Here is a 14,424-nt window from a genome sequence, read left to right on the forward strand (position 1 = left end):
GTGAATATTTGGATCAGGGATTATGCCTTGACTAAATACTTTCTATAAGCAAATACAAATCATGTGAGCTTGAGCTTTTATTTTTTAAAATTAGTGTATTACTTTCTCTTGAAGCACATCATTGGTGAATTGACTCTATTTGGCTTGATGCTTTCATATAATTGGGCTGAGAAAGTTAATTTTACTCCTCTTCCCGGCATTCCCACTAAAGTTGTAGTGATACAGTCTTTTAAAATCTCATTCACCAATTATTAATTAAGCTGAATTAACCCTTTGGGGTAGATGCAGTCTTACCCTTATATGTTTAAAGTAACTGTTCATTACACATAGATTTTTTTTGCTGAGCATCTATCTGACAGGAGGCATCTGAAGGCTTATAAAGCTATGGGAAGCTTGGTTACTTGAGCTCCAGAAGCTTTCCACTTCAGTCTGAAGGAAACTAATTACAAAAGAGCTGTGAGGGGCCCATCAGGATGTGCTATGAGTTTCTGTGAGGGAGCCAGACTGACTGTGTGACCTTGAGCAACTAGTTCTCAGTGCTTTTCCTGTAAAATGAAAGTGGGAATAATAATGGAACCTAACTCGGGGTGATGTGAGGATTAATGATTTATGTACAGTGCCTAGAATAGTGCCTGGCACATAGTACATACTGTTAACTTTTTGTTTTTATTGTTGTCATTATCGTGGTCATTATCACTTATAGTTGAGTGTCATATTCTGGAGTCTAAAGGGTAAGGGAAAAGGTTCTGAGTTGGAGAAGAAAGGCATCATAGGACATAGTATTTGAGTTTAGGTCTAATGAAATATAGGTCTAATGGGCAGAAATGGTGAGGAAAGTATTCCAGAAAAACAACCACCACCACCTCAAATACCAGAGATATCAGGTATGTTTAGGGAAGGGTGAGGAGTCCAGGCTAGTGGGTAGGATTCATTTGAGGAAAAATGACAAATTCACCTGAAAAGGCAGGCTGGGACAATATCTTGTTGAAGGGTTGGCAGTCTGGGCTGGGCTTTTGGAGCAGGGTTGAGACTTTCCGAGCCCTGCTCTGGAACTACTGGAGTAGGCAGGAGGTGGAGGCGGAGAGAAATGGTATTAGTCCTAGAGTATGGTAAGAAGGGTTTGAAATAACGTGATGATGATTGTCATGGAAGAAAGGTCCAGGTAGTTCACTGGGGAGCTAATGAAACTTAAGACTCAGGGCCTTTTCTTGCTTAGTTCCCTCTCTCAAGCTGTTGGAGGGAAAAATTTTTGTAAAATGTGAAAAGATGTTTGTATGCTCCATCTTCGCTCCCCAAATGATGGGTTTCAGGCTCCCAAACCTGGATCTACCCCATAATTGAAAGAGACTGTGGATGGCCAGGAGCGGTAACTCATGCCTGTAATCCCAGCACTGTGGGAGGCTGAGGCTGGTGGATCACTTGAGACTAGGAGTTTGAGACCAGCCTGGCCAACATGGCGAAAGCCTGTCTCTACTGAAAATACAAAAAAATAGCTGGACGTGGTGGCATGTACCTGTAGTCCTAGCTACTTGGGAGGCTGAGGTGGGAGGATGGCTTGAGCCTTGGGGGTGGAGGTTGCAGCGAGCCAAGATTGCGCCACTGCACTCCAGCCTGGGCGACAGAGCCAGACCTTGTCTCGAATAGAATAGAATAGAATAGAATAGAATAGAATAGAATAGAATAGAATAGAGTAGAGTAGAGTAGAGTAGAGTAGAGTAGAGTAGAGTAGAGTAGAGTAGAGTAGAGTAGAATAGAATACTGACTGTGACTGTGCGGAGAGAATCAGTCTGGGTATTGACTTGATGTGGGTATCATGTGATGGAGAGGCCAAGGTCAAAGATGACTTTTGAGATTTTGGGTCTGGCTGACGGGGAGGAACCCCTCATGAGAAAGGGGAATGTTGGGAGCAGCCAGTTAGGGTGCAACAGTTTCAAGCCAAGTGAGTGCTCTGCACTGGTTAGCTTCACCAGTAAAAGAAACATTTTCTTCTTATATCTGCCCACCCCCATCCTCAATTGCAGTTTTGCAAGCATGATAATTGTAAGTTACATGGTGCTAAGGAAAGGACTCAGCATGACTGCTGATTAATGGGCTACAGCCCAAAGCACACAACATGGTGACGTCTTTGTAATGTCCAGTTACTATTCTGTGTATGCTAAACCTAGTTGTCTGAAACTTGTAAAGGAAGTCTCTCTTTTTTTGGTATAAGTCTTCCATATTTGGTAAATCATAGTGCTTTAAGACTATTTTAAAGTTGTAACATCTGTTTTCTGGAAATTGTATTTTGAAGGAATTTAATTGACTCAGATGTGGTTGGAATGCTAATTTCAAAGCTATCGTGCCAATGTTCCAGTGGCAGCACCTGTCTGGGAAAGTCTATTGTCAGCATTTGTTTCCTCTTTTTCACACAAGAAAAATATTAAACAAATAAAATTGAAGAATACTCTTTCAGATGGCCAAATTGAATCCTCAAGAGTATTTTCACTTTCCAAGTCACAAAATATAAATATAATTAATGTAGGGGCACAGATTTCACTTTTAAATATATATATATATAGTTTATATGTGTGTGTGTGTTGTTGTGCTTTACTGAAAAGGCTTTTTTTTTTTTTTTTTTGGAGGAAAAATAGCACCTACAAACAAATCTAAAAACATAGTAAAGTTTGAGGCAAATGTCCCCAGAGAAAGATCATTAGCAAATTCATGACCCCGAGTCTGGTTGAGACTTCTCTATGAAGCCATTTGTTGTTTTAAGAATCTCCCCTTGTGTATCAGAGAGATTGAATTATCTGAGTAGAGAAATATAGTTGTAAATTCCAAAATGCTTCAGAAATTCACATATTATTTTGGAGCAGGCATTAAGGATTTAATGACTGCAGGGTTTAGTTTTAAAAAATGATTTAGAAGTATGTGCAGATGAATTCTAAGAGGATTCTATATAACTTCTTATGTTGGTCTGGTGTTCCTCTATAAAATAAGTACAAACTTGTTATTTGTTACATTGTTTCTCACGGTGTAGTAAACACAAATATTTAAAATTATAAGAGTTACGCATTTTAATATTCATTTATGTATAGAATGATACAGTGGCAGGTTTTCCCATTTATAGCAGTGATATAAAACATTTTACATCAAATTGATTTAAGTCAAAAGTAAATGTCTGTTTTAAAAGAACGGTAGTACATGGTGGTACCTATGGCAGAAGTTGGGAAAGTGCGTGATTAACTGATGGGCAACATTGGCTTACTGGTAAACAATATAAATTGTGCTGGTTTGTAGTAGGGTAAATTTTATTATGCTGTTTAATAAAACCTCATAGCTATTGATAATATATATGTTAAGATACTGGCTCTTTAAGAACCTTTTATTAAAGAAACAAAAAGTCATTGAGGTTCTTGATACCTGGAATTAAACAGAAAAATGTCACTTTAATTGGGTGACTCCTGCTCAGTTAAAAATAAAAGTATATGTTAAATGCTATGTTATTAATATGGTTTCTAGGACTTCTTGGCAAAAGTAGGGCAATTTTATCAAAGTCATGCATGTACCACCCACTAAAGTGATGTGGTACACCGAACATTATCTGTGCAAATGCTTTTGTTAAGTTGTATTAGTCAGAAGTTTGGGGAAATTTCTGGTTTGGGTTTATGTATGTTAATACCTAGTGAGAAAAGTATACAGCATATTATTTCTTTCCCCTTAGGAGCACAAGAGGAAAAAAAGATATTTAGAAGATGCTTTGAAATTAATTTCATTCAGAAAATATTTTTATGATTTTGCTGAGAGAAGGCAAAAATATTTTTAGAAATATTAGAATATCTGGTAGCAAATTATTGAGCATTAAATATAGATTTTATTTTTAGAAAGAGTACACATTTAACATTGCATAATTAATTTACTTCACATTTAAAAAACAGATTTGTGTATGTCTGTGAAAAAGACAATGTGTTGATAGTAGAAATATAAGGTAGAAAGTTCCTCTTTCTCCTTCTGATCCTTCTCCAGCCCTTTTCCTCAAATATGACTACAAACTGTTAACAGTTTGAAGTCATCTAAGTTTTAAAATCAAATGGAATGAAATGGCATTTAGGAACTTGGAAGAATGGAAACCTTTTTTCCAGACCTATGCTACCAACTGAGTTTATATTTTCAGGAGGATATGATGGAATTGCTGTGGGCTTTGGAGTCAGCCCACTGTTCAAATTCTATTTTCATCCTAGAGCAACAATGAGAGTTTGAAGTTCCTTACCTTTCTTATTAAATGTCACTTTTCTTCTGAGCTTTAATCTAGCCTAGTCTGTCTCTCTCTTCTCTCTCTTTTTAATAAGGAGACATGTCTAAGAAGATCTGGCATAAGAATATGTGGCATATTTTATCCTGGAAAAATTAAATTTGGTATTTTAATGACCCAGCATACATTCATGCGGTAATGCACTCACTCATCAGGAAAACATTGCCCCACTTTGCCCAAATACCTACCTTCAGGTTGTGAAAGGTCAACCTGTAAAAGACGCCCCAGGAATCTTCCTGGAATTTAGATGGCCTCTGTTGGGTTTCACTTTGCACTTATTAATAATTGAGCATTGGGATAAAAATAAAAACAAAGGGTATCATCTTACAATGTGAGAACATAGGCCATGTGTGCTAAGTCATGCAGGTAAGATGAGGAGCAAAGCCCTGTGTGGTAGCCAGTCTAAAGAAGAATTCCATGTGGGCTGGTGCTTCCCTCTTGCAGAATGACTCCCTCAAAATTAAAGGGAATTAATATAATTGCTCCTGAGGAGGAAAATGTATTTTTGCTTTTCAAAGGTTGTTGTCTAAGCTTTAATTATCTAATCCACACCCAGAAGCTTTCTACAAGCAGCCTTCCCTTTTAGCAACCAGTCACCATTCAAATACTGCAGCATCTTTAGGCTTAAGAAATCGCTGCATTATAACCAGTTCTGTTATATAACTTACCCCTTAGGGTACAGTAAAACCTGTTGTAACGTTGGTTACTGAAAATGGTCTTTAGAGCTAGTGTTGGTTTAAATGAAATTTTGTAATTATTTGGGCTGCAACTAGAGTGACAATTCTCCATTTTTAGAATCTGTGTCTCTTGTCTCGCAGCACTTTTAGTTATTTCCTTTCTATTGTTTTTTTGTTTCATATTCAATAAGTTTTGGTTGGTGTGTGCTTTATCAGAGCTTCATGTTTACTTGCCAAATGAATATGGGGTTTTGTTACTAAAGTTAGTATTTTTAATCTATTTTATTTTTCTTTCTTTAGAAAACTCAGAATGGACTCGTTTTCTAGTCCTGAAATATTAATAAGTAAACATGTAATATATTCCTAGTGAAATAGCTTAAAGCTCAAAGAAGGTTTGTAAGTAGAGGAAAACCCTACTGTTAAGAACCGAGACACTGCCATTCTTGTCATTGAAATACATAGGGTTTTGATGTTGGGACATATTAAAGAAATAGTGTTACTAATTTTAGGTAGAGAAGATTGTAGGAATTAAGCTCGTTTCTGACTATAGAGGAAAACGACCAATGCCATCGGCTCAGAATTAAAAAATTAAATTGCTCTTGGAATAAAACCGAGCTCTCCCGGTGGTTTGTATCGCTCTTTACATTCCGGCCACTGCCTGGCTTTCTCCTGCCCCCTCTCCCCTTCTCTCAGCCCTAGCCACACTGACCTCATTTTCCTCCAACTCACCAAGCTCTTTCCCGCGTCAGGGGCCTTGTCTTTGTCATTCTCATGCCTGGATAGCCCTTCCTCTTTCCCCTTAGCTCTTCCTATGGCTCTTCCCCTCTAGATCTTACTCTTAACATCACCCAGACACCCCCTCCCTGAATACCTTGATTCAGGTAGCCCCTTTCCAGGCCCCTATTTATTTCCTTTTCAGCACTTACCTTAGACTGTATTTATTTCTGTTGATTATTGTCTTTGACCCACAAGGGTAAATTCTATTATGGGAGGTGCCAGTACCTGATACAGTGCCTGGCATATATTATATACTCAGTATCTGTGTATATTACCTGGGAGTTGTTCACTGGTTTTAAGGGCTCCTTTTTTGTTTGTGTCTTTAAGATTAGTTTATCTTGTTGGACCAGAGGGATTTAAGTAGCTTTGGTATCAAAATCTAAGATAATCTGTTTTCCAATACTCTTACCTATACACATTTTCCCCCATTTTTATTGTGATTTTATTGAGTGTTTAGAGAGCAACACTGGCTTTCCTCAGAGTAGGCAGAAAATTCAGTAGATACCCCATGGGTATTGTGCTCACTGTGAGAAATCTTTCAGGATTTACCAGGCACTGAAATAACTCAGGGCAGATCTTTGATGAAGGTCAAGGAGGTGTGCATTGGTCTTTGGTGAGCACATGGTATATTATGAGGGTACAACTGTCCCTGCCATTGTGTCTGTTCAGCATGCCTTTGTAAAGAGCCTGGAATGGCCTCTTCATGGATCTGCCCTCTGTCTCTAAGCTTACCCATGGAGAAGAAAAAGGCTGCTGCTCAGCTTCATGCTGAAAAGGAAATGTTGGTAAATTATTGCTTTTTAAAGATCAACACTCTCACCATAACAGCTGTCACTCAAAGTGGAGGAAGTGAAATGCGAATTTAGTGAGTAATTAGTTTTGTGTCATTCTTTGGTGTTCTAAATGTTGCTATTTATCTGTCTTAGGTAATCTATTTAAAGAAGACACCAGAAGAAGCCTACAGAGCACTCCTATCTGGCTCAACGCCCCCCTATCTTCCATTCAGGTATAACTCCTGGTGAGACTTGGGTTAGACTTTTGCGACAGAGCTGGATACTTTAGAGTTGGGTTGTAGTGTTTTTTAATTGTCTTAAGATGATAACGGTGATGTTATATGGAATGAAATGAGATGGTAGTTTTTATTATTTCATTTTGTAAAGTTTTTTCCCCCAGCTAGCAAGAATAAAATAGCTTTCCTCTTGTAGGAATTTATTTTTTTCCTTGAATCCTTTCTATATCTTTACAGTTTATGTGAAGTACAAAGAGTGCCCGATGTATAAGCTAATAACCATGTCAAGATTTTTTGGATTTCAGTAATCTACATCATTGATTCATTCATTTATTCTTCCATTTCATGAGCAGTGATTGAGCTCTGGCCACATGTCAGAGGCTGGGGATATAGAATGAGACCTTCTAAGATTCTTCAGGAGCACTGTTTAGTGGGGACCCTAAATCACCAGTTTGGCACACAAATCTGACTGACATCCCCAGGAAGCCTTTCTCTCATTACCGTATTTTCTAAGTATCATCAAAAGAAGATCTTTTAAAAATTTGGGGTGAACTTGAGCTCATTTAAAGAGTAGAAGGGGGCTGGGTGCAGTGGCTCATGCCTGTAATCCCAGCACTTTGGGAGGCTGAGGCCGGTGGATAACTTGAGCCCAGGAGTTTGAGACCAGCCTGGGCAACATGATGAAACCCTGTCTCTACTAAAAATACAAAAGTTAGCCAGGCATAGTGGTACATGCTTGTAGTCCCAGCTACTCGAGAAGCTGAAGTGGGAGGATTGCTAGAGCCTGGGAGGTCGAGGCTGCAGTAAGCTGAGATCGCCCCACTACACTCTAGCGTGGGTGACAGAGTGATACTCTTTCTCAAATAAATAAAGTAGAAGGGACCATACATCAAAACTCCCATAACACTTACCTCTGCTAGAATTGTGAATGATTCTAATATATTTGCCTTTTTTGCTTGTGTGTCCAAATCTGCAAGCATGTGTATTGCTTATTGCTTATTATTGTTATATTACCATAATTAGGGAAAGGAATGGGAGTGACTGAGAAGACTCTGCTTGTCTGTCTTCCTCATTCTGCTATAAAGTCTCAGAGGGCAGGCCCCAGTGCCTTATACTTAAAAGCACTTTTAGTAAATATTTGAATGAATACATTAAGATTAAATCCCTTAAGAGTCAAAGGATTCTCACTCTGCTTCTGAGATCACAGGAGGTAACTGTTAGGGTAAGACATGGGGAGGAAAGAAGCAACACCAACTGTGTTTAATTAAAGTGAAGTCAAGGAGTAAGGCATTGGGATTTGGACCCTGAGAAGAAACTATCCTGAAGCAACCTAGAGTCTGAGGTAATCAGCTGTGAAAGGGCAGATGAGAAATGACAAATAATGTAGATGAGAGTTTTAATGGTGAAGACAAAGCTTATTTTTCCTTCCACTTCTAATGGCTCCTATACTTTGAAAGTCCTTTATAAAATATAATCCTATTTTTTCAGAAAGGGGTAATAATGCTAATAATTCTAAGTTCTAAGCAAAGTGGTTAGGAGTACGTACTTTGGAGGCAGAGACACTTGAAGCAGTTCGAAGCCTCATTCTGCTTCTTGCTGTCTGTAGTAAGTATAAGTATCTTGGACAAATTACTTATCCTCTCTCAGCCTCAGTTTCCTTATCTGTAAAATGGCTTCAGGTCTAAACTAAGGATCAGTGAAGTCATGAATTTATCCTTCTGCCTAGTGCAATATTTGGTTTTTGTTTTTCTTGTTGTTAGCATTGTACTATTATTACTGTTAATAACATAATAGTAATAATAATTATTATTACAGAGTCTCACTCTGTCGCCCAGGCTGGAGTGCAGTGGCACAATCTGGGCTCACTGCAACCTCTGCCTCCTGGGTTCAAGAGAATCTCCTGCCCCGGCCTCCTCAATAGCTGGAATTGTAGGCCCCCACCACCATGCCTGGCTAATTTTTGTATTTTTAGTAGTGATGGAGTTTTGCCGTGTTGGCCAAGCTGCTGTAGAACCCCTGACTTCAAGTGACCCACTCGCATCACCCTCCCAAAGTGCTGGGATGAAGGTGTGAGCCACTGCGCCCGGTTGAGAACTAGAATTTTTAAATAATAATACCAGAATAGAAGAAAAGATAGTAAGATAATTAATACTACTTAACATAGAATTGATTTCAATTCTACATAAATAGTAAATTGATAGCCTATTTTTTCAAATATTTTTCACTCAAATTATTGGAAAATATAAATACATTAACAGTTCAGAAACTTTAAAAATCTATAGGAAGGTTTAAGTGAAATTTCTCCCTCCCATCCTTGATCCTCATCTGTCTAGTCCTTTCCAGGTAACTTCTGGTATTAGTTGATTTGATATCAGCCTAGAATTTCTTTATGCACATATAAATAAATGAAGATATGCACCCATTTCCTACTAAAAGTATGCACTTGAATGTAACTCTAAGTTCTATCTTTTTGATAACTTAGGATACCAAGAGTTGTATTTACATTAAGCTGCATTTCTAAATCTATACTCTTCATAAACCATACATTTGAAACAGAAAATACCGCAAAGTAGTGCGTTTATAATTCAGTGAAGAATTTAGTTGAAAGAATACTACTAGTTTTCTGAAAACTTAATTTTTTTATTATGGTAAGATAAGATGTGAGTTGTTTTTAGTCTACAGCTCAGACCAACGAAGACTGATGGACTCCTATCAAGAATCATCCTCGTACTAAATTCCGGGCAGCCATCATTGCATTGACCTTCATTATAATCTGAGTTTTATTATAACTAGGTTTAAAAAAAAAATCTCATTTCTTATGAAATTACACTTTTGTCTTCATTGTCTAAATTGTTTCAACTGCTGATATATTAGCACTTTTAATTAAAAATGAGAAGCCTTAAATAAATATCTGTTTGAATGTAATTGTTTTATTATTTAAAATTTGATTTTAATAACAAAAAAATGATGATTTGAAGGCTTGTTGAAGGTGTGGTTGGTATGTTCATATACACTTTTCACTGAAATGTCTGTGTTTCCATTTGTGCTATATATTTTAGTTTCTTTCTAATAAAAGAGTTTTATGGCTACTGTGAATTTAAATAATGTTGTTTTCCAAACTTTTTTTCACTTTGCAAACATTTATCTGAGCAGTCACTTCTGTAAAGCCTCCCTCATTTTTCCGGAGAGGCTTGGCAGGTCCTTTGCCTGTGATTCCCTATTACATTTTATGTATTATAAAGCTACATACAACGTTAAAGCCAATACCTTGTATTTTAATTATTTGTTTGCATGGCTGACTCTTCTCTTGAGGGCTGTGGTTGGTTCTTTTCCTATTTTGTCCTGAGGTAGCAAGTATATTAAAATATATTTATTGCTTTTTTGGTGCCAGTCACTGTGATAGTCCTATGGATTTAAAGATGTTTAGAACAACTTGGTACCTGCTGCAGAAGAGCTCAGTGTATAGTCTGTATACATGTATAGGTGTGTAAAACAGTTACAGTGCTTTGTTAGAGTTAGGAGAGAGGTGTTATGGGAATACTGAGGAAGGAGGTTTAACTCTGAAATGGGGGGTGGGAGAAGATGTTAGGGATAGGCCCCATGGAATGCTTTTCATGTTAGAATGAAAACTGGAGAACAGCAATTCAGGCACTGATTTTAGGTGCTATATTTATTTATTAGTATGGCATGGGTTTTTTTTGTATAATGTTATGTTAGGTAGGATATATAATATGAAGTTCACGGTATGGGTACATTATTATAACCAAAAGGATGATCTGATTTTATTCCTACTTAGATTCTATTTACCTAGTTAAAATTAACAAAAAAAGAGAAGTGTGTAGCTTTACTGTCTATTCTTGATTAAATTAAGTATAGTCAACTTTAGAGATAGTTGAATTTCTGGCTTGTGTGACAGCAACGAGTGTTGTGATGTCACTTGTGAGTCAGTCTTAGGGTGTTCCGTTGAATTATAGGGTAGTTGTGTCAGAAACTGTATTCACTTTTACTGAGAATAGCCAATATGTTGATTAAAAGTGACTTTAGCTGAAAATCAGGGGAAAGGGGTGTTTTTCATCTACCTTAATTCTTTGAGTCATCCATCTTCAATGTTGGCTTGGCAGCTGGCCTTCAAGGGAACAAGAGGCCTTTCAGTTCTGGGGTCAGACTCAGCAGAGTCTGAATTGACAAACCAGGTATGAATCTTTTTAGGTTCTCTTCCTTTCAGTGTACTACTAAATTACAGTGTATGCTATTGAGCAAACAAAGTCATATTAATCTCAGCTTATCTAAAGCCCCAGGAGACCAGTGACCCTTAGTGGAATATCCAGATTGTTTTCATGGCAGTCAGTGGCAGGGTTTTCAAATCTACATTCTTGGGTGCTCACAAGACAGTATCTGTGAAAATTTAAAGTCCCACAAAACATTGAAAAGATAACCAATCTAAATTGTACAACTTATTTAAGATGTCTCTTGTGCTTTTAAATTCATTTTATACTTATTTCTTTGCTTATTGGTCCACATGTATCAGATTGGTAAGTTTTTTAGTATTGGTGATGATTCCTAAACTGCTGAAAGCCAGTTTTTAAAATGACATATAGGCCAGGTGCAGTGCCTCATGCCTGTAATCTCAGTACTTTGGGAGGCCAAGGGGGGCAATCACTTGAGGTCAGGAGTTCGAGACCAGCCTGGCCAACATAGTGAAACCTTATCTCTACTAACAATACAAAAAAAGAAGCCAGGCATGGTGGTGCATACCTGTAGTCCCAGCTACTCGGGAGGTTGAGGCAGGAGAATTGCTTGAACCCGGGAGGCGGAGGTTGTGGTGAGCCAAGATCGTGCCACGGCACTCTAGCCAGGGCAACAGAGCAATACTCCATCTCAAAATAAATAAAATAAAATAAAATAAAATGACATATACAATTAAACAGGGAATGAATAACATCCAGGGACCTAGTTTTGAAGACATATACAGAAAGCATGGCATGAAAAATAATGACTAAGTCTGGAGGCAAGGTTAGGTACGGTAATGTGCTGACATTAATGGAATAAAGCTGGTTGAACATTGGATGTCCTGTGCCTTTAGTTTTTTCCTAAAGCTTGGAGAAGAGGCTAGAATTTACAGGTGTTTCTCAAAGTTATGTTGATTGTCAAACTTATCTACATACCTGGGGAGCTTTAAAAAACTATTGATCCCTAGATTCTGTGCCCAGAAATTTTGCTGTAATTGGTCAAGGGTGAAGTCAGAGTATTGGGATTTTGAAAAACTACATATATGATTCCAATACGTGTGGTCAAGATTGAGAACTCCTGCTCTGTAAGATGTGTCATGGCAAAAAAAAAAAAAAAAAAAAGTAAATGTAAAACTCTCTGCCTTGGAGATTTACAAAGCAAATTTCCATTTTAAAGATTCTGAATGGTTCTGAGTAATGAAGTAACCTGTTTAGCTCTGTAAAACCCAGAATTTTCTTTTTTCTTTTTGTTTTTTTGAGATGGAGGTTTCACTTTGTTGCCCAGGGTGGGCTCGAACTCTTGAGCTCAAATCTTGTGTAGTTGGGATTACAGGCATGCACCACTGCATCTGGCCCAGAATTTTACAAAGTACTGATTTTCTTCCTTCTGCCCCATACTTTCCTTTAACATCCAGCAGAACTCCTGTTCTGAAACACTCTGAGGCATATTTCCTGATCCACACCTGTGTGGAACAAAAAACATCTCTTGGGATTAGAATAGTACGCTAGCATTTTGTGGAACCTTTTTTTTTTTTTTTTTTTTTTGGTGCTGTTTCCTGAGAGTCTTGGAAATAGATGGCTTATCAAATAATGGTATTTTATTTAATGTGAACAGGAATATGCACATTTTCTTGCAGTTGTGAAGCCAGACAATCTTCTCTAACAGGATTCACACACCTCCCACTGGCAATCCTTTAATGACATCTGTCATTAAAATGGATGCATAGTGTTTGTGTTGAGGGAGGTGTTTGTTGTGTTTTGGGGGATGACCCTTAGTGATATCCCAGTCGCTGAGCTCTGTGGCTGAGTCTTAATGGGAAATCTCAAAGGTAATTATTTTAGATCTTCTGGGCATGCCAGAACTTGTAGGTCTTGAAACAAAGGCTCAAAAGGGTCAATCACTGTAGGTCTTTAAACAAAGGCTCAAAAAGGTCAACCACTTAGGACTTGGCATCAGGCTGCCTCCTTTTTCATAAACATGTGCTGGCAGATGTTAGATGTAATCATAAAATATATTCCCTTACATAAAACATTGAACCAGATTTTTATTAGCTTAAATATGATATTGTGATTTTTGTCGAAGTTTGTTTAGCAATTAACTGTACTTCAAAGGGAAAGTTCTCTTTACCTCTTTCCTGCTTTCCTCTTGAGTATCCAAACTATGGAAACAATATTTCATCCTGTTTTAAGATGTTCCTTTCACTCTCAGCTTTTCCTTGCTGTTTCTCAGTCTTGATCTTTGGGGTCATTTCTGCCCCATGGATCTTTAATAAACTTTTGCTTTTGATGCTTGGTATGCTGGAAGCTAATTCGCATTAGTTTTGACTAGTGAGGATGCGCCAATTTCCTGAGTGTTGAAAATCGATGGCTTTTCCAGTCCAAACTGTTGGATCCATTCTTAACAGCTGGGGCATATTTTGAATAAGTCGTACCCCCGTGAAAAAGACTCTTTGTCAGAGTTTTCTTGTTAAAGTGCTAAGTGAGCACTGCTATACAGGATCTGAGAAGAGAAACAAGTGTCGATGTCTCCATGACCCATTAAGTACTCACATGGAGGTGAGTTATATTTATTCTGTTTTTTATCTGCTGGAACAAGAAGGTGCTTCAGTGATTTGTGTTGCGAAAATTCGCTCAGACTACTTTTTTTTTTTTTATTCCTACCTTTAGGTTTCCAGATCAGTTTTACCAAACTTAATGAAGTAGGGTTGGTGCCAAAGTTTTTGTACTCTTTATGGTGTATTTCCAGTAGCCTTAGTTGATAAAGATGGTTTTGAATAAGATTGCAGTCACTTACCTTAATGAACATAGTAATAGTTATTATTTTGTTGCATATTATGAAAAGCTCTTAAATACCTGGATTAAAACCAATTTGCCATTATTTTTATTTTTAAAGAAAAATTATTGACTGTATAGGTGGCTCATTCCTGTAATCCCAGTGCTTTAGGAGGGCGAGGCAAGGGGATCGCTTGAACCCATGAGTTAGAGACCAGTCTGAGTAACATAGTAAGACCTGGTCTCTACAAAAAAATACAAATAAAAATTAGTCGGGGGTAGTGGCACCCCTCTGTAGTCCTAGCTGCTTGGGAGGTTTAGGTGGGAGGATTGCTTGAGCCTGGCAATTTGAGGCTGCAGTGAGTTATGATTATGCCGCTGTGACAGAATGAGCCCCTGTCTCTGAAATTAAAAAAAAAAAAAAAAAAAAAGAATAGAAAAATTAGTGGTTAAATGGGTGCCAGTCAGATGTTGAGAGTACGGGTCTTGGTCTATTTTTCTGGTGTTATTGCTAGTGCTAGACAGATTTTATTCTGCTGATTTCAGGTGATCCTTTAAGCCATGTCTTAGAATTGAATTTTCACATATCTCTGTTTCTTTAGATGAGCAAAATGATTCATGTGTAGCCTTATGTTAAATCTGAAAAGCTGAGATTCTGTTTTTTTTTTT

General features: G+C 37.6%; 1 protein-coding gene across 7 annotated transcripts in view; it reads left to right on the forward strand.

Annotated features, from left to right (window-relative positions):
• Window positions 1-14,424, forward strand: part of CDC14A (cell division cycle 14A) — a 172,235-nt gene that overhangs the window by 70,110 nt on the left and 87,701 nt on the right. For all 7 annotated transcript variants that reach the window (XM_050745054.1, XM_050807490.1, XM_050807497.1 and 4 more), the window contains exon 5: window positions 6,672-6,751. In XM_050745054.1, the coding sequence (XP_050601011.1) occupies window positions 6,672-6,751 (80 nt within the window). The remainder of the gene's footprint in view (window positions 1-6,671; window positions 6,752-14,424) is intronic.

This window comes from Macaca thibetana, chromosome 1, assembly GCF_024542745.1.
Source record: "Macaca thibetana thibetana isolate TM-01 chromosome 1, ASM2454274v1, whole genome shotgun sequence".
Lineage (NCBI taxonomy): Eukaryota > Metazoa > Chordata > Mammalia > Primates > Cercopithecidae > Macaca > Macaca thibetana.